Consider the following 18,692-nt stretch of genomic DNA (forward strand, 5'->3'; position numbering starts at 1 on the left):
CCCGAACCTACTCCTGCCGCTTATCCTTCCTCCTCTTAAACGTCCCGGTGAGCTCGACCGTGAAGAGCACACCCCGACGAAAAATAAATTTCAGTATGAATCCCCCCTGCTGCTTTTCCCGGCCTCGTAGCCCGAAATTTCCCCCACTAGCTCGAACTTGCCCCCAAACCTATCGAAAGTTGGCTCCAACCAACTTCACGGTGGAGCCTCCCTCGCGCGCGCGTCAAGCAGCTGTGTCGCCCGCGATACCGAACGCCTCCCAACCTACAGGAGCTAATGTCGTCGAATGGGATCACGAAGGGTTGGCAAAATGTCGAGTTTGTGCTGACGACGTTCAAGCAGACGCGGTAAGGTCAAAGGGGGGAGATGGACCGGCGGGAGATAGCGGCGGGGGGAAATGTAATAACGGGCGCCGTAGTGGATGTGCGGGAGGGGGTTTTCGAGTTGGCTCAAGTGATAATCGGGTCGTCGTCGGTGCTTCGTTGATTAGTTGTATTCTTTCGGGGAGGGCGATGTTGGTATACCGCTCAGTCAGAGAGCGTCATTTGAGAATGCAGCGCCGGCCGTCGATACAGAAAGGTTGTGAAGTCGGTTAACGCTTTCATACTAACTATATCTGGTTTAGACTCTCTTGGCAGAGGTACAAGGCTCAGACTCTTTTGGCAGAGGTACAAGGCTCACAGGTGATTAATCTAGCTCAAGCAACAGGTACTCGACCGTGCCACCAAAGTATTGGAAAAATTAATAACGGGAAGCAAGAATCGCCATAGAGAGATTCAATTCATTTGGAGACCCACAAGAGGCATTTCACGATATAAATAACCAAGTGTATATCTGATACGAGTACCCGTGCTTGTAGACCCCTCTCTCACTTCGGAGGCACATTCGGACACATCTTCCTGCAGTCACAATCGAAAAACCGTTTTTGTCAAAATTGTCATGATATTCAACCCGCAGGATCGATTTTCGACGAATCAATTATGGGCTTTAAACAATTGCTACCTATTTTCTTAATCCAGGCAACAAAAGTTCCGAATTACCCGTACTAGCCATGCATGAGTGAAGGCTCCCCTCCCCTAGCGACGCAAGGAGCAAGCAGAGTACATACATATGCCACTTAAAAAAGTACAAGTACAAAAATACAAACCCTCGCAATGCAAAAAAGCGTTGACTCTCGCCAACCCAAGTACTACCTACCCAGAAAGAGGTGGGAAGAATGAAAAAAAGTAAACCTCGAAAGAAAAGATAGACAGATGGAAAGGATGGAAGAGAACCCAAGCTGCCTGTACAAAAGAAGCAGAACCCGCTGAAGGAAAAAACAATCCGTGTATCTTTTAAGTAAAATAGAAAAGGAAACAAGGAAAAAGATACATGGGAAGCTACAAAAAGAAAAAGAAAAGGGGGAAGAAGAGTAGGACGGTACGCCAATCGCCAGAAGTACCATCACAAAACTATGTTGTGACGGATAGAAGGAAACCTTATAATACATAGAACAACATGGCGAGGATGCGCCCGGGGTTTAGTACTTGGGCTATCGTGAAACCCTTCTGCGAGCTCTTGTATGCCTTGCAGCGGCATTAAGAATCTCATCTGGCAGCTTGAACTCCTGAGATTCAGGTTCTGGCAGAGGTTGGCCAAACGCTGATAGGTTTCGTCCCGCCCTCCTCCAACCACTGACGGCAGCTTTCCGGTCGTGTGGGTTTTTGTAGAATGAGGTGAAAGGTTTTAGTTCTGGTTTAGGAACAATAGCGGGTACCTTCTTTGGCTTTAATTGTTTAGGTTTCCGTCGACGTTTTTTGACAGTGTTGGGCGGATAATCTATTTCATCGCCCGTGGTCCCTCCGCCACCACCAGCACTTGCTTCACGGCCTGATTCGTCCTCGTCATCTTCATCATCGAGAGGAACTTCGTAGTCTTCGGTGGAACTCTTCCGCGTCTCCACATCCATGCTACCCACAGGGCTCGCACTGGCCCTTCCACCCTTAGCTATCCGCCGTCTTCTCTCCTCCTCCTTACAAGTGTTGTATCTTATTAACATCGCCTCGAGGTCTTTGATCATCGCGGCCCTTCTCTTTTCGAGTGCCTTCTTGTCAACATCAATGCCAGACGCCACTAACCCGGCAAGACCAAATATCTTCATCCACTCCTCGGATTTAAGATTCGTCAATTTCTTCTCGTACTGGGCCTTCTGAAATACCACCCTCTCACGCTCAAGATTGCGTTGACGCTTCTCTTCTCTGACTTTCCCTTGATGCGGTTTGAGGTACCGATCAGCCGAAAGCGGATCATAGGTATACCTTGTCGGGAATCGGTTCTTGCTTGCTCGGACTTCGGCCTCAAGGTCGATTGTCACAATGGGCTTAGCACGGGGCGAAACATCAATTGCTACAACGGGTGTAGTACGGTTGGGATATGTGAGGTTGTTGACGGACGTCTCTAGAGCACGAGGAGGACTTGTGATATTTGCATCACCAACACCCTCACTCGGTCGATTAACATCGCCAACAGTGCGGTTTTCTGAACCCCCAGCAATGACGTCGCCATTGAAGGTAATCGCTGGGATGTCGCCTTCAATAAGTGTGATTGGTGCGCTCCAGTCGATAGCATCTAGAAAGTAGTTTCCCAATTAGTTTATGTTCAATCAAGACATATGGCACAAGTCTTAAGACATCAATCAAGAACCCCCCATACACCAGACAATCAGGGAGAATGTTGGGAAGCAAAAAAAAAAAAAAAAAAAAAGGAATACCTCTATCTTCTGGCTCCAACCATTCAGCATACTCGGTAAGCTTTGAATCTTGACTTCTAAGGACCCGTTTATCCTCATATTTTTTTCCCTTCTCATCCAGTGAGGAAGCTTGACCCGCATGCTGCTCGGGAGCCGCAGACCTCCGGGCTCTCTTCGGAGGAATTGGCAGATCCCCTTTTCCCCCTCCAACACTCAAACCATTTACACGCTTTCTCTTGGTGGTTTGCGAGCCCGGTGGTTGAAATTTGTCGACTCGCGCCAGAGGTTCGAGGTTATTCGATTTTTTGTTGCGTCCACTAGAAGACTTCAGGGGAGTAGTGCCCCCGTTACGTTTGCTGGTTCGCGTGGCTGCATCGGATTGTCGCGCCATATCGTTTGCTGTTGTATCAGGCTTTGTAGAGTTTGTGGGAATGGTATTCTCAGAGGGAGTATGAGCAGCAGCAGCGGGGACGTGTTTGCTGAGCCGAAGGATGATGTGGGGGACCTTTCGCTTCATTGTTAGGGGGGGATTTCATATTCTCCTATATCCAGTCAATGTAAAGATTTTTCCTTCCTTTCAGGGCTACGCGCGAAAAGAACGGATCATATGAGGGTTCGTCCTTCTGAGGAAAAGGGCCGAAGGCAAATACAGTATTTGCAACACTCGGTCCAGAGTTGTTGCTAAACTTCTGTAGTTATGGCTATTGCGACTCTTCGGGGTCTTTAGAGAACCCCGGGGGGGCTCTTTTCCTTTCAAGACACCCCTAAAAGTTGCAGCAACCGAGAGGCGCGGTTTATCTCCTGCGCTCTCCGTAGAAATAATTATCTAGGCGAAAGAAGGAGAGAAGACAATATAAATGCCCTTCTATGCCTCTATGCTAGATGGTAAAAACATAGAACAGTTGTTTCAATTTGGTTCACTCCTGAGAGCTCATATCATACAACCCTCCGATTCTCAGCCGACGACTCCGTTTTCTAGCCAACCACGAGAATTTTTACAAGCATCGACGCCAAAGAGAGAGAGAGGGGGGGAATTTGGTAGCAATCCCACAGCACGCCACCGGTACGGTACCAGTACAATAGTGCCGTACGAATACGGCACCCGCAGACCGAGAAAGCCGCAACATCTATGATACATGGAAAAACATTATCGGGAATTGAAGAGTAAATAAAATATATCATTAACAAAATAAAAACTGTCTGGTGAACTGGGACTGCAAGGGTAACTTGGGGTTGAAAAAGCCAAAGTGCTCAAAGAGAAGGGAGATATTATAAAGAAAGGCGGAAACCGTATACGGTAGAAGTGCAGGATTTTTTTTCTCTAGTCGTCGTCGGTGCTAAACAAAAAATCCTTCACGAGAGGCGAACCAGCGAACTCAGGATTCAGGAGGATGCACCTTCAACCACCAAATGTCAGCCTAAAAGATATATTTCAAAGGGGAAAAGCATCATATAACGCACGACAAAAAGTACGACAATCCCTGACGCCGTACTTCGAGGAATTTTGGCCGGAATTTTGCTGCGAAATGTCAAACTCGTTTTCGTGTTAAGCGTGTTGCATCATTCGTGGAGGACTCACAAACAACACTCTTTGGCGGCAAAGTGGGTAACGAAGCCAGAGATCTTGGAAAGGTCTCCCGCAGCATGTCCCTTAGGGTTACAAATTCCGAGTATCTATTCCGTTGGCCATGTTAGACATATTTGGCATATTTGTGACAGGAGTGATTAATCTCTATCAATCCTTCTCCCCATAATAGTACTATTATGATCTTTCATTTTTATTTTTATTTCCATTTCTGTATTTTAGCATCGGGCGGCCAACGCACACTGTACTCTACCTTTTGCGAACTGTGAATTGGACCCCCTACACACGATGGCAAGGCAACGTGAGCCCCAAAACCGCACTTGGACTAAGTGAAGGAAGCAAACCTCAAAAGTCTCTATCGAGCAGTTCCACGCAACATAAGCCCCCGCTCTTGTCCTACTCCCAGCAACGATAACATAGTCGACAACTTTCGCACTTCTGGCCCATAGCGAAGGACTGTTCTCACTCGGTGTGATCGTATGATCAATCAGCGTTATAGGCATCGGTTTGAGTGCTTCGCCACCATCTTTATGGAAGCGATCTTCAACGGATCGTATGCGGCTTCTTCCTGAGTGTGATTTCCCTTGGTTCATGATTGCGAGGGATGCTGCTGTTGTTGGCACCAGAACATGGTGCGATAGGGGAGCTGTCGTGGAAATTATGTAGGGTTAAAAGGGATCGATATCGGCCAGTATAGAAAGTCTTGTAAGTTAAAGGTCAGTTGTTACGTGGGGGGTTACGGGGGCGGGGGCGGAGCACTCTTAAAGTTGTGCATTGTACTCGAGTACAAGTGCTAGTACTTATACATACCATAAATTCCATACTGACAGGTAACCCGCGATTCAGAAAGCGAATCGGATCTCCAGTGAGCTCTGACACCCTGAGTTCTAAAAAATGCAGCCCAATGAATAAGTCTACTTACGGTATTCAGCGGGCTGGGCCCGGGAAGGAAGATCCAGATGGAATTCAATAACTCAATACAGTATCCCAGTTCGCCGACCCGGGAACAACGGATGGAAGAGGCAACACAGCGCTGAGAACGACTCGGGTGAGGGACGTCTGTAGCCGGAGTGCTTTGCCAAGAAAATATAGCCCAACTTCAATCCCCAAAGGATTTTCAACAGCCACTCCCATGAGAATTATGGCTCTATTAGGTGATGAAGTAGGTGGTTCTATACACATTAATGGAGAGAAAATAAAAACATCTCAAGTTTTTGTGGAGATGTTAGAATTTAAAAGCGGGTTGAACTTTGGCTAAAGCCAGAGAATGTTTGGGACATGTTGATTACCGTTAACTTTTCTTGGCATAGACAGTTAATGAGCTATTTTCAAGGGATTAACCTATATTAACGCCATGATTGGCACATTAAAAATCTATTATCCAACCCCTGCACGTTCCGGCCATAAGAGGTCCCTCACCGTAGAGAGGCATGCACACACACGTACACCAGAAGTGGGCAAGTGTAGAAATGGCCGTTAGCAAGCCCCGAGAAGAAGCGAAGGGGGGTGTGAAGGGTTGCCAAGTCCACTTTTGATTGGAGGGATTTTTCAATTCACTGCAAAAGTCAAAGCTACAAGCACTGTGGACGGGAAGTCTCACGAAAAGTCCCCCCCCCCTGTTCTCTGGATTGTTCCCCCAGTGTTTTCCTACCTTTCCTTTCCTCACCTTAGACGCCTCACTCCATCTTCGACCTCCTTCTTTACCCTATTCCACCAGATACCTGTAGTACCGGTACCAGTAGTAGTAACTTAATAATTCGTCCACTCGTTCCTCCACTTATTAAACAATCTTTTGCACCACCTCTTCTCTTCTCTTCCTTTTCTTCCCCTCCTCGTCCTCTTGCTCAGGCTCGACATCTCACACTCGTTTAGAGAACTACTCCCATTTAATAACCCCCCTTCACGATAATCACAATATTCTCTCTTGTAAGTGTACCGGTACCCCTATTCCCTTACTCCCCTCTATTTGAACCTCTTGATCACGGAGGAACGCGGAACCATTGCTAATTAATTTTTCTACCCCTACCTTACAGGCGAGTCGACAATTCCTCTTAGAACAAACAAACGCCGAAATTCAAAATGAAGTCATTCGTTCTTACCGCTTTTGTTGTCGCCTCGTCTGCCCTGTCTGTGTCCGCACAGGTGTATCCTCCTTTTAATGTCACTGCTGTGTAAGTCTACTATCAGATTGCTATTAGCTATACCTCGGATACGACTAATACGAATCTTGTTACTAGCCCGGAGGCCGAAAGGATTCAGTGGTGCAAAGCCCAGACCGCTGCATGCCCTCTTTTGTGTGGTGATCAGGATAAGACTGCTGCGCAGAACAAGTGCTTCCCAGTGAGTTGCTGCTATTGTTCATAAATCCTCAAATATAGTCTTACAAATTTCTAGGATAATCTCTATTTCACTTGCGTTTGCAACGACGGCACCTCGCCCAATTTGACCGAGTAAACTTTTCTTCCTTTCAACCATTCAAGGGTTTGCTAAGAATACATAGCTAATTATTCACTCCAGGTACTCTCAAACTATCCCTTACTTCCGCTGCCAGGCCGAGGTCAAGGGTTGCTCCGATGCCTGCACCGGTAACTCGAAATGCCAGTCCGCTTGTACCGCGAATAGGCCATGTGGTGCCACCGATCCTCAGCGTCTCAATACTTCTACCATCACCAGCACCAAAGGTGCCTCGAAGACTTCCTCGCCCACAGGGCTCATCACTACCACAGATGCCAATGGTTTTGCTGTCACTGGTACTGCCGCAGCTGGTTCATCCGGATCAAACAATGCCGGAAGTCTTATGATGGAGGCTGGTAGCGCATATGGGCTGGGATTCGTTGCTGCCGGTGTTGCCATCGGAGCTGCCCTTATTGGTGTTTAAGTTCTTGTGGAATGGTAGAGAGTGTGGTGGAAATCAGGGTCGGCGTGGTTTGATATAATGGCATGAGCAAATAATTCTCTTTGATGTTTCTGGCTTTATACTCTTCGTGATCATATCTTTTTCCTTTTAATGTCTTTTTCTCTCCAATATTTCTAAGCTTTAAAGTTCCAGATCATTGAGCAGAAGCATCGCATGCTATTTTTTTTCCCTGCTCTCGGTTTTTTTTTTTACTACTAGTATGATACCTCATAGTCATGGAGCAGTTTTTTTTTTTCAAAAAGGGCATATATTTGGACAAACGTGTCAGCTCCATGAGTGTGGTAAAGCGGATACGTCCGGACCGTTTATTGTACAAATTTGCACATTGTGAGGGTGATTTGATTCGCTAAGTTACTTTGATCTTTTTCTATCCAACGACAAAAAACTGCCACCTTAAAGTCTCGGAAAAACTCTTCCCGCCCGCCCGACCTCTTGCGTTTGGAGCTCCAACGGAAAGACGGAAAGAACGGCAACCAATCCCATTTCCGGGCGGTGTGGTTGATCTGCAGCAGGAATCAGTGCAAGTATGATTTGATGTTGCGGCCCTCACCCGCCCCTATGTTTTCAGTCGCTCACGACGTCCTATCAAACGAGCATGTGCCATGGGGATCTTCGGGCTGGCACGGCTATCACAATATCATGGTGGTATGATAGAAGCACGGCAGAACGAAACGACAATTTATCCATTCCATTCCACCAGGGGGCCGAAAATTCCTCCCAGGCCGTGTAACCAATATGCTCATCCACTGGCGTGTTCATAAGTATGATATGATACTTGGAAGTCAGATGGCGCAAGTTATCGTGGCTGGGGACAGGAGGTTGGGACCGTGGAACGCGAGTGATTGCCAATGACCAAGTATTAGTTTAATTAAATTTTATGATAATTCAAACTATGATACGATATAATAGTTAATTTTTTAAGTATGTATCAATCCATCCATCCATCCATCCATCATCCATCAGAGCACCATTCCTTCATTCGTCCTATGCCACCCCCATCCCATCCCATCCCAAAAGAAGAGAAGGATTACAAGACAAGACCAGCCATGCATGAGGAAAAGGAAATGCGAAAAAAATGGAAAAATGGAAAGGAAAAGAAAAGAAAAAACTCCAAAACCTATCAATATCCTAGCCTACCCTGAACACCGATATTCTGTTATTTTTTGTAGTTTGGTTGTTTGGTGATTTTTGTGCGCTGAGGGGAGAATAGGAAAAGAGAATGCAGGCATGAGTAAAGAAGTGGACCGGTAGCCCGAATGTAAGGGATAAGAGGGTAAGGTTGATTATACACTCCCCACCTGACCAGCGCCTACGAATTCCTTTACCGTTTCGTTCGCCCCTTCCTTTGCTACGCCTGCTTCTGTGGGCAGTGGTGGTGGTGGGGATAACAAAGGGAGAATGGTAGCGGAAGTAGGAGCAGAATCGACCTTCTCCCTCCTCACCGGCTCCGGGGGGATGGCGGTGGGGAGGGGGTGGATAACCTCATGCTAGTCGGGGACTGCGGGGCCTCAGTCGTCGTTGCAGACATCAGAGAGACGGCTTTTGAGACTGATCCCGAGGACGGGAGTGGGGCTGAAATTGGGTCCTTTTCTTACACAATTGTTAGAGAATCACGCATACATGAAAGATTTTAGGAGGAGGGGCTCACAGGGGAAGCAGCCAAGCCCCTCTGCAACGCAAGTTTCTTCGCCGCTCCCCGCTTCCTCTCAATCTCCGATTCTTCGTATTCTCGGGCGGTTTGTTCTTCAAGGCGCAGTGCATCGTCGTCCGATGGTAATGGCGGGGATGGGGATGCCTCGTCCCGGGAGCGGACAACGACCAGGTCGCCACCTGTGCTATTACCAAGGAAGTCATCACTGATAGGGATTGCGTCGTCGTCGTCCTCGCTAGGCCATAGGTCCCCCCGACTACGCAGGCTCTCGCCGGCGCTCTCGCCGGAGCTATTTGTGGCGCTGCGTTTTCGTCCCCTTCCAGCCCCTCCTCTCCCACCCCGGATGCCGGGGCTGGTGGAGCGGTTCCGACCAGATTCCTCTTCTACGGCCGTCAGGCCGGTGTGGCGTTGTGGGTGTTCTTGAAGGTTCGCGGCGGAGGGTTTATATCGCAGGCCGCGGCCACGGAAACTTGTGAAGCGGGCTAGGAAGCCGAACATACTTGTTGTGGGAATCACCGTAGGATCTGATTCATTCGATAAATTGCACTTTCTCTTCCCACCGAGAGCTCCAACGGCACTTGTTGATGCTGAAGATCCGTAGTACATTCCCCCTCCAGCCCGATACCCGCTACTACTACCACTTCCACCACCTCCACAATCTCCAGCTCCACTGCCAGCTAGTAACCGATCTAACTCGTCATTCCCCCAGGCCAGAAACCCACCACCCCGTCGAGACGTCTCCTCATCCGAGTAATCGTCGTAATCGTAGAACCCAAAAGGGTACTCGCTGCGCCTGTGGTGTGCATTGTGTGGCCGTTGCCGGGGTAGACAATTTGATAAGGAGGCTAGACAAGGGTCCAAGTATGACTTTGCAAACGTGAAGCAGCCCGTGCGAGCGTTGTCCGATGCGTTCTCGAGAGAGGTCGAGATGCGGTTTAGGGACTGGCGGATGCGGGGGTCTGTACGCATTTTGACTCTTCTTTCCTTCCTTCCTTGCTTTCCCCTTTTTTTTTCCTCCCGATTTTAGATGTGTGTGTGTGCCGTATCTCGATCGACGATGGATGAACGGAAGAGTGGTGGGAATACCGGTAGCGGCGGCGGCCGGGGGTGATTGTTATTTTCTTGGGGGGGTTGCTCCAATCGGGAGGAAGGGGGGACGGTGGTGGTTGGTTGGTGGATAGTTCTTTGGAGCGAGATTTTTATGGATTATTAGCCGTGCTCTCGCCGCCCTGTGCTGCTGTGTCGGACAACTTGATCTGAGTATAAGTTACCCGCGTCGTTGGGATGGTCACCGGCTAAGGGTTACTGCTGAGGATGGCACGTCCAATGGGGGAAGCACAAGGGGGTCGATGCTCGAGTTGGGAGTTTTGAAACCAAACTGTCAGAAAGAACAAGAATGAAAAGAAAAGAAAAACAAGAAGGAAGGATTAAATCTCGTCGTCGTTGATGATGATACCGTAATTAATAGTAAGGCCAGTAGCAGTAAGGTTCAATGGTTCGCGAAACCGATGTTCTCTCATCACCATCATCATCACCATCTTCATCACAAAGTATTTTTGTTGAGGCTGAAAGGAGGAAAAATAAAATAAAAAATACCCAGCTGAATGAGAAGGGAGGGAGAGCGGGAGGGAAAGGAAAGAGAAAGAAGGGTCGATTATTTGCATGGATTGGTTCGAAACGCATGTATGTAAGCGAAGCAACCGACACCTTCCATTCATTTCATTCCGGAAAATAAACTGGCGTGGCCAACCCAACCAACCAAACAGCACAATGTCATGATGCACAAAGCCTGAAGGCGACAAACAGGTTGGGATAAGGCTACGGGTAAGTCCCTTCATTATGATACAAGATGTCATAAAAGAAAACCTCCTAAACCCCGTTACCTGGAACCTTTTTCTTTTTTTCTTTCTGCTTTTTTCAATCCGTCACATCATAATTATCACATCATAATTATCATAGAAAAAACCTCCCTACTGTAATTTGCATACCTCCCTCCCTCCCGTCTGTACTAATACTCGAGTAGTTAGTCTACCATGGCCCGCACTATTCTCGATTCATAGATTTGAGCCCTCGATCCTCGATAGCTGGCAGCTTGTTGATAAGGAAGAAGCAAATAGTGCAGTGCCGTATTACTGTACTAGTATTAAAGTACCGTATGGTTGCGGCGGGACGAGCGACTCCGAGATGGTAGAGATAGATATTGTATCATACCCAGATAAGTAAGCGTACCTAGTTTTCGGCCACCACAACAACCGGTTCCACAACGAAACACCATTCAGAAAACATCGCATCTAACCACCACAACATGAATACCAAGGAGGAATCAATCATCCTAGCCCTAGCAGCCATTGAGAATGGTATGTCCGAGAGAAAAGCAGCAAAAGAGTATGGTATTCCTCGTACTACATTCCAAAATTGTCGTTCTGGAGGGTCCACCGTACACTCTGGACATCATCATCAACAATGCTTCTCCCCTGACCAAGAAAGTTGCTTATGTGACTGGATTATAGACCAGGAAGCATGTGGCTATGCTCCATCACATGCTAGGACAAGAGAAATGGTGACTCTGGTGCTTATCATGGCAGGAGACACTGAGGCACTAGGGAAGAAGTGGATTCCTCACTTTATGAAGCGAAACCCCCGTATCGCAAGTTTGATTGGCAAGCCAATTGATTCTGCTCATATTCGGAGAACCCAGCAACACCATATTCTCGAATTCTATGAACGGTTTGACACTATTCGTACCTGTCATAATACCCAGCAAGTCGATATTTTGAATATGAATGAGCACGGAATTGTCTAAGGTGTCTGTTCCAACTCAAACTCCTAAACATCCTCACGACATTCATTATGCTGTCCAAAAGCTTGGCCCCCTCACATGTGATCAGCGAACTGTTTTTCAGAAGGCTTAGAAAGTCCTTGGTGAAGTCACCGTATAGCATACCCTACTACATGCCACAAATCAATGCCTACAACTACAGTTAAATGAGTTGGAAAGTAAGAAGAAAAAACGAAAGGTTATTCTAGATCCAAATACTATGTTTGTAAATGTAGAAAGCAGAAAAAAGTCATTGGAGGAGGCAGAGAAGGCTCGACAGGAGGCAGAGATAGAGAAGGCTAGAATTGCAGAAAAAAGGGCTCAGGCAAAGGTAAAAGAACCTTCAGCAGAGGTGACAGCATTAAACACCTCTAGAACTTTGCAAAAAGCCCAAATGGAATCATGTATGTTTCAATGGGAGTTGTAAATTAGAAATACTTTTACTCTGAGCGGGAGTGCCAAGGTGGCCGAAAACTAGGTACGCTTACTTAGTATAATCCCAGATTATTCCAGCGAGATCTAACTTGGGTCCTTGGGTCCTGTTTTCCTCTCTTTCCTCCTCATTTTACTGTATGGTATTCAAGCGTGGTACGGGTACGTAGGTGAGTATCATACCATGTAGCATGTATAGTCCATACTCGACGGGATCGAGGAACACGCGCTGTAATTAAATCTATGGGAGGAGAGATACTAGTGGTCATGCTTCGCATGATAGCTGGTAGTCCGGGTCAATAAGGCTCAATTGAGGAGGAAGTTGGAAGGAAAAAAAAAAAAAAAAAGGCCCAATATCGACAATTTACCGTTTCAACCTCACTGCTGTTCTATCTACTGCTACACCTAATACCGGTATGCACACCTCCGATCAGAAGACAAAAAAGAAAAAGAAAAAAAGCGTTCCAGATTGACTTTCAGTGGACAGACAGCTCAGACACACTGTCAATCTGTCCATTGTATAACATTCACAATACCGATGGAAAGAAATTTTAAAAAAGCCCAACTTACAATATCATGCCTCTTCTCGCGTCTTTATTTATTTAGAATATTATCATAATGGTATACAATACAATATTATGGTACTCCTGGTCAACTAGTCCGTCTCCTCCCTTGATTTGCGATTGCCGATAATGAGCGCCCGAGAAGACGCACAATACTCAGGGATAAGTTTTTTTCCTTCCCCGCGCTTTCATTAACTATTCAATGCCTTACATGCCAACACCCAGATAGAGGGGATCTGGAAGGAAGAGAAGAAAAGAAGAAAAGAAGGGAGTGGGAAAATCGGAAAAGTGGGAAGAGGAAAGAGGTTCAGAAAGGGATGCTAAGGGCATAGGGGAATACGGCAGCTGATGGAATGGATGGATGGATCGGGGCAGTGTTGTAACGAGGAAATGCGAACCTGGTGAGTAACTTAGCTGAAAAATAATTACCATATCGTACCAAAACAGGAGCCGAATAGAAACGGGCACGGAGGACAACCTTTCTCATTTTGGGTAGAATGGGTGAGCACAACAAACTTTAATATAGACCAAGAAGGCTAAGGAGAAGGGAAAAAAAGTAAACTAAGAGAAAAGAGCCGAGAAAATACCACACTATCAGAGGCACGGAGGAAAACAAGTCGATAGAACGTAAAAAATGGATATGCATGTAGAGGAGCGTATGAGAGGGTGATCGTGGGAAAACGGACATAATTGTAGCCATGATTCAAGAAAACTAAGAACAAAGAATACACTGGCAACGCCTCGCGTCGATTTGGCCAAGTGTTTCTATTTGCTTACATCTAAGCATGGGATGATGATCCATGATTCGGTGTCGATGCTGCTCTTCGAACGGGCTCGAAGTAAGGATGAGCCATAGCCTCCTTTGCAGTCAGACGTTCCTAGATACGAAGGCCCATTAGTATTGTCGAGCGCGTGTAGAGCATGGTCCGGAGTGTACCTGATGATCATATCTTAACAATTTGTCCAAAAAGTCGAGAGCGTCGTTGCTGACGAAACGCTGGTTATCGGCATTAACGAATTGGTGCCAACTCTTCTTGGGGAATCGCCCTAGAATATCGTCGTATTGGGTATCGAGCTCAATGTCGTATTTGTCGAGGTAGTCGAACAATTCCTCCGTGCCTAGGACCTTTGCAATCTTGACGAGCTGGTCTGAGTTAGAGTTTCCATGGAAGAAAGGCTCCTTGCGGAAGATCATTGACGCAAACATAGCACCTAGAGACCAGAGATCGAGGGAATAGTCGTATTCCTGATAATCAACAAGCAATTCTGGGCCTTTGAAATATCTCGATGCAACGCGGACATTATATTCGGTCCCAGCGTGGTAGAACTCGGCGAGACCCCAATCAATCAATCTCAGCTATTGGCACAACCATCAGCTAACCGTACGATCCGGGTGTGTTTGGGATTTGTGAAACTAACCTTCCGCTTCTCGTGGTCGATCATGACATTGTGGGGCTTGACGTCTCTATGCATGATACCCTTGCTGTGACAGAAGTCGAGTGCCTAGAGGATTCCAAAGGTTAACTGCCAAACGCTTCGATCCATGTTGACACCTTGAAGGAGGCTAACCTTGAGCAGCTCGTAGATATAGTAGCGCACATCGTAATCTTGGAACTTCGGGTAGAGGCTGCGAAAGTCGGTGTTGTTTATGTACTCGAATATTAACGAAGGTGTCTTACTCTGATGTGGTAGAGCAGCGACGTTAGAGCAGCTCAGACGTAATATCGATTAGAACTGGGCCAAAGCGACAAACCTGTGGATCCCTAACAACATCTAACAGAGCGACAATGTTTGGACCTCCAGAGAGGTTCTGCAGGATCTTGATCTCGCGCTTAATCTTCTTCTTTTTGACTGGCTTCAAAACCTTGATAACAGTTTTCTGGTAATTTGTGATATTTATTCCTTCGAATACTTCCGAGTATTTACCTCGACCTACGATAAGGAATCAAACAAGAGAATATGTCAGCAAAAGCCGGGTTCGGAAAGCGGCAAGTCTTAGAGAATAAAGAAACTAACCAATTTTGCGCACGACCTCGTAGTTCTCAAGAACACCCCACGGAATATTGACCGAGTCATAGTCCCAGTATGTCCTGGGCATATGCTGATTGACCTACACCGTGTTCAAAAACTTTAGATCAGCCACATGTTCCGAGTTTTCTTATCGCCTCCGTAGCAAAAATATCGCGTCCGGGACTTTTGCTTGCTCTGTCGTAGTCTCGCTTGCGACATCGAAACTCCAGCAGGGGATCAGAAAAGTTAGAAAACAACCAGGGGTATCACATCTGCATAAACGCGAGCCATTGTCCTGGCTCCACGACTAAACGCCCGAAGGAAAGATATCGGAAGATAGGTTTTGTGACTGTTCCAGAAATTGAGATAAAGAGTAGCGAAGAGGCAGGAAATTTGACGCCGTGATGGGGGATTGTTGGTGTACCAGAAGCGAAAGAAAGTGGAGAGAGAGGTGGATTTAAGCACGGTAGATGATAAGGCAGCGAAACAGGGAGCAGATGGTCAGTCACCCTTTGGGTGATAAGGCTCCTGCCGGTGGTTGTGTGTGGGTGTGGAGGCGGTGGTGTTACGGTGAAGCTAGGCCGCACTCTGTTTGATAGAAGGAGGGGGGTAGAGGGGCGTGTAGCAACGCCAGTAGTTAAGGGGGTGGGGGGAACGTTGCGAGGCGGGAGGAGAATGAGGAGGAGGAAGCGGTGGTGGTGGCAGGTGGCAGGCAGGTGGTACTCGTATTATAGGAGGAGGGATCTCGGAGGGAAAGTCAGTACGGGCCCTTGCGAGCGAGAAGGGTAAGACAACGACGACAACCTAAACCCAAGTCTACTCGTAGGTTACAATGGTGTGAGGCCTCTCGCAGTTCACCTATTTCTGTTTCCCAGGAACTATTGCAAATTTGCGTATTCTGTGTAAGCAATTTTCAGCAACAGCTAAATTTCTTGACGAACCCTAGAATATTGAGTCCCGCGGCAAGCATAGGAGGAGTAGAAGTTCCATCAGGGGCAGCAGGAGCACATAAGGTAAGAAGGAGGGGTGAATATATGGTGGAAGGAACTAAAATTAAGTTGGCTTTCACAGCTTCGTTCGGTTTAGAATTTCTCTTCAAAACACCGCACAGCAAATTTCCGTCTTCTCCCTCCTCACCGGTAGCGTTGTTAGAGCGGTTTTGACAGTCCCCAAGATCATTCTTCCGTCCGAATATCGCGCTCTTCTTTCAGAAGAAGTGAACATGGCCACGACATATCATAGAGCGCACTACATTGGCTCCACTTTACAGAGTCTACTACTGGAGCCCGCGGTCGGGTCAAGACACATCTAACCGCCGCGAAGAGCTGCAGCGAGAATGGCATCCGGTAGACAGATAGGAAAGGGAGGGGAAATAGATGTGGGGATTTAATCGTCTCAACTTCTATGGACCAATATGTGGTTCCGTATGGAATGGTAAGGAAGGGAGAGTGCTGGAGATTGTGTGGTCAGAAGAGTTGCAGCGATAACTTAAAAAGTCGCACCCCCGCGCTGCAATGGGAAAGCTGGCCAAAAAAATCGTGGGGTCAAGGGAGTCAGTGATGGACACAGAGGCTCGAGCACAGTACCGGTACCGTCATCCTCGCTATTTTCCGAGCTTTCGGCAATTGTACTGTACCATTTCGCAGCAAATACAATTCCGGGAAAATTCAATACACTCGAGTACTATTAGTACATATTGTATGGCTCTCGTCATATTCGGGTAGCTATTCGAGTGTTTTGCGGCGATTTCCAGCTGACGCTTGGAGACGGCTCGGGGTGATGGATGATGACCTCTTGGCACCGCCTGTTGGAGTTGACTCGCTAAGAAAGAGCGGCAGCCTCCTAACCGGTAGTCCAGCCCATAATAACCCACAGTCATCGCAGCCCCCGTCGTTGAGGCTCTTTACTGGCGTAACAGGTTGCCTTACTGGTACTGGCACCTCAACCCATTAAAGCCGCACATTCTCTCCCTTGTCTCAGCACCTGCATTTCGAATTGTCCTACTCAATCCACACAAGCTATTCCCACAGCTGGTTTTCCACCACTCAGATGTTCTACGACCTCAACGTTCCCTGGGCCCCCACTTCTCCGGATCTTCCGCGAACTGTGGCTTTCCTGAACGAGCGTAAGTCTTCTCATTTTTTTGATGTTAAGAAAACTGACCATCGACAAATAGTAGGCTACAATGTGATTGCTTTATCCCACACCCACTCGGGAAAATTCCCGCAAAGCCAAGTATGTCTCTCCCACCACCATCATCACCACCACCACTTCCGCCGCACACGAGCCTTTCATTTGTTCGTTTATCTATCAGGGGAATCCATCTAATACACTCATTCTGCTCCAGCCCAATCCAATCCCGGAGAACCCGTTTCCCAAACACCCGAACCTCCAAATACTCCGCCGAATAACGGTTATCCTTGATGACCCCTCCCAAAACCACCGACTCGCCGCCCTAACCTCTGCCTATGACATTGTTGCTCTGCGTCCTACGAACGAGAAGCTCCTACTGCAGGCTTGCAAAGAACTGGATTGCGATCTCATCTCTGTCGACCTCTCACAACGCATGGGCTACCATTTCAAGCATAAGACAGTTGGACTGGCAATCCAGCGGGGGATATTTCTCGAAATAAACTACTCTGCTAGTATCAACGATATCACAGCACGGAGAAATCTGATAGGAAACGCAGCAGCATTAATACGAGCAACAAGAGGGCGAGGAATTGTTATTAGCAGTGAAGCAAGGAGAGCTCTTGGTGTTAGAGGTCCATTCGACGTGATCAATCTCGCAACACTATGGGGGCTAAGCCAGGATAAAGGCAGAGAGGCAATGGATGGGCTTCCTCGCCTGGTGGTGGTACGGTTGTCCCTGGATCTTGTGTTTTTAGTATTGCGGACTGGACTGAGGTCACATTACTGGATAGGCGCAAGCGAAACTGAAAAGGACCTCTTTCCGAGGTGTTATAGACGTTGTCGTCAATGAACCTCCTCGAGGGAATAAGCGGAGAGCAGAGGACGCTGCCGGTCCATCAGATCAACCAGAACCAGAAGCAAGCCCAGAAGGTAACCAAAAGACCGAGGCTCCACCAAGGCTATCCAAGAAAGCCCGAAAAGCATTAGCCCGTGCGTCGAAATCATAAACCATTCATCCACTCAACAGGGCCGTACTGTTGGCACCGTATTATAATAGATCGCCGAAAAGAGTTTGGCGTATATTTGAATAGACCCTTTGATACATATCTCAAAGCTTAAATTTCAATCATAAGATGTAACAACATTTTGTCCTTTCCAACCCTCCTAGATATATTGTCTCGCCCCAGACCCATCAAACTCTTCTCCCTCAGACAAGCTTTTGAGCCTCAATGCGCCCCCACCCTGTCGCCCACTCCTTCCCCATCCGGCCGCCGGTCATCGTGTGGGGTTGTACCCTGGTTACGCAGATTACACATTACTCCGTACATAACGTACGTTGCCGGCATATGTGGAGCTGCTCGAGTGCTTTACTGTGTATGCACGCGTACTCGCACAGTACAGCCTTTGGCGGAGCATGATGGTGATGGTGATGATGATGGTGAGTTGGCTTAATGCGGGAGCGGAAAGAGAGAGAGATAGGTTAGTTAGGTAGATACTGTATCACGCTTGAGCACCGGTAGCGGAGGGGGGTGGCCAAAAGATTGGTTGCGAGTGGATTGGTTATCCTTTCTTCCTTTTTACGTTTCCCCAATGAGGGTAGGGATTGGGCCCGGATGATTGCATGTGCTCATCTGATGGGGGAGAGGGGCGTTTTGGGTTTTATTCCTTTTGTTGGGGGGTGGGGTTGGGGAGGTGGAAGGGAGGTGTTGGTGCTTGGGAAGTTTAGCCATCGGGATATCGATATCGGACGATCCTTCTATGATGGGTGTCCATCCCAGATTGATGCCTGGTATGTAGTGAGGGGGTAGTCTTGGTCCTAGTGGGAGACTTGTTGGGCCGTGTTTGTGTAGTATTT

At 47.6% G+C, this 18,692-nt stretch overlaps 6 protein-coding genes; 2 read left to right on the top strand and 4 right to left on the bottom strand.

Moving 5' to 3' along the window:
• Positions 1-940: 940 nt before the first annotated feature.
• On the bottom strand, positions 941-1,534 carry GSTUM_00008883001 (uncharacterized protein). XM_002840343.2 has 1 exon: positions 941-1,534. Exon 1 carries the CDS (start codon positions 1,487-1,489, stop codon positions 1,190-1,192), a length of 300 nt encoding a protein of 99 aa, XP_002840389.1. The 5' UTR covers positions 1,490-1,534; the 3' UTR covers positions 941-1,189.
• A 1,681-nt stretch (positions 1,535-3,215) lies between these two features.
• Positions 3,216-5,067, bottom strand: GSTUM_00008884001 (uncharacterized protein). XM_002840344.2 has 5 exons: positions 4,658-5,067; positions 4,567-4,592; positions 4,308-4,402; positions 4,190-4,247; positions 3,216-4,125 (listed from the first exon to the last, which is right to left on the bottom strand). Exons 1-5 carry the CDS (start codon positions 4,904-4,906, stop codon positions 4,050-4,052), a joined length of 504 nt encoding a protein of 167 aa, XP_002840390.1. The 5' UTR covers positions 4,907-5,067; the 3' UTR covers positions 3,216-4,049.
• Positions 5,068-6,154: 1,087 nt separating this feature from the next.
• On the top strand, positions 6,155-7,502 carry GSTUM_00008885001 (uncharacterized protein). XM_002840345.2 has 5 exons: positions 6,155-6,239; positions 6,347-6,484; positions 6,551-6,653; positions 6,708-6,763; positions 6,831-7,502. The coding sequence occupies exons 2-5, from the start codon at positions 6,393-6,395 to the stop codon at positions 7,189-7,191; spliced, it is 612 nt and encodes a 203-aa protein (XP_002840391.1). The 5' UTR covers positions 6,155-6,239; positions 6,347-6,392; the 3' UTR covers positions 7,192-7,502.
• A 624-nt stretch (positions 7,503-8,126) lies between these two features.
• On the bottom strand, positions 8,127-10,488 carry GSTUM_00008886001 (uncharacterized protein). XM_002840346.2 has 1 exon: positions 8,127-10,488. The coding sequence occupies exon 1, from the start codon at positions 9,848-9,850 to the stop codon at positions 8,861-8,863; it is 990 nt and encodes a 329-aa protein (XP_002840392.1). The 5' UTR covers positions 9,851-10,488; the 3' UTR covers positions 8,127-8,860.
• A 2,390-nt stretch (positions 10,489-12,878) lies between these two features.
• GSTUM_00008887001 (uncharacterized protein) lies at positions 12,879-15,348 on the bottom strand. XM_002840347.2 has 7 exons: positions 14,975-15,348; positions 14,711-14,804; positions 14,448-14,626; positions 14,264-14,374; positions 14,114-14,197; positions 13,632-14,051; positions 12,879-13,572 (listed from the first exon to the last, which is right to left on the bottom strand). Exons 1-7 carry the CDS (start codon positions 14,993-14,995, stop codon positions 13,474-13,476), a joined length of 1,008 nt encoding a protein of 335 aa, XP_002840393.1. The 5' UTR covers positions 14,996-15,348; the 3' UTR covers positions 12,879-13,473.
• Positions 15,349-16,617: 1,269 nt separating this feature from the next.
• GSTUM_00008888001 (uncharacterized protein) lies at positions 16,618-17,844 on the top strand (the record flags this gene model as incomplete). XM_002840348.2 has 4 exons in its annotated part: positions 16,618-16,829; positions 16,881-16,939; positions 17,052-17,561; positions 17,629-17,844. The coding sequence occupies exons 1-4, from the start codon at positions 16,754-16,756 to the stop codon at positions 17,842-17,844; spliced, it is 861 nt and encodes a 286-aa protein (XP_002840394.1). The 5' UTR covers positions 16,618-16,753.
• Between the last annotated feature and the right edge of the window lie 848 nt (positions 17,845-18,692).

This window comes from Tuber melanosporum, assembly GCF_000151645.1.
Source record: "Tuber melanosporum whole genome shotgun sequence assembly, scaffold_5, strain Mel28".
Taxonomy (NCBI): domain Eukaryota; kingdom Fungi; phylum Ascomycota; class Pezizomycetes; order Pezizales; family Tuberaceae; genus Tuber; species Tuber melanosporum.

Excerpts from the sequence above, each read along its gene's own strand:
- GSTUM_00008883001 (XM_002840343.2), bottom strand. The coding sequence starts at position 1,489 with ATGTATTATAAGGTTTCCTTCTATCCGTCACAACATAGTTTTGTGATG.
- GSTUM_00008884001 (XM_002840344.2), bottom strand. The coding sequence starts at position 4,906 with ATGAACCAAGGGAAATCACACTCAGGAAGAAGCCGCATACGATCCGTT. Across the intron at positions 4,403-4,566 it reads CAATTCACAGTTCGCAAAAG|ATACTCGGAATTTGTAACCC; the intron begins GTAGAGTACAGT and ends CCAACGGAATAG. Across the intron at positions 4,126-4,189 it reads GGATTGTCGTACTTTTTGTC|GTGCATCCTCCTGAATCCTG; the intron begins GTGCGTTATATG and ends TGGTGGTTGAAG.
- GSTUM_00008885001 (XM_002840345.2), top strand. The coding sequence starts at position 6,393 with ATGAAGTCATTCGTTCTTACCGCTTTTGTTGTCGCCTCGTCTGCCCTG. Across the intron at positions 6,485-6,550 it reads CCTTTTAATGTCACTGCTGT|CCCGGAGGCCGAAAGGATTC; the intron begins GTAAGTCTACTA and ends TCTTGTTACTAG. Across the intron at positions 6,654-6,707 it reads CGCAGAACAAGTGCTTCCCA|GATAATCTCTATTTCACTTG; the intron begins GTGAGTTGCTGC and ends ACAAATTTCTAG.
- GSTUM_00008886001 (XM_002840346.2), bottom strand. The coding sequence starts at position 9,850 with ATGCGTACAGACCCCCGCATCCGCCAGTCCCTAAACCGCATCTCGACC.
- GSTUM_00008887001 (XM_002840347.2), bottom strand. The coding sequence starts at position 14,995 with ATGGCTCGCGTTTATGCAGAT. Across the intron at positions 14,375-14,447 it reads ATGTTGTTAGGGATCCACAG|AGTAAGACACCTTCGTTAAT; the intron begins GTTTGTCGCTTT and ends CTACCACATCAG. Across the intron at positions 14,198-14,263 it reads ATATCTACGAGCTGCTCAAG|GCACTCGACTTCTGTCACAG; the intron begins GTTAGCCTCCTT and ends GGAATCCTCTAG.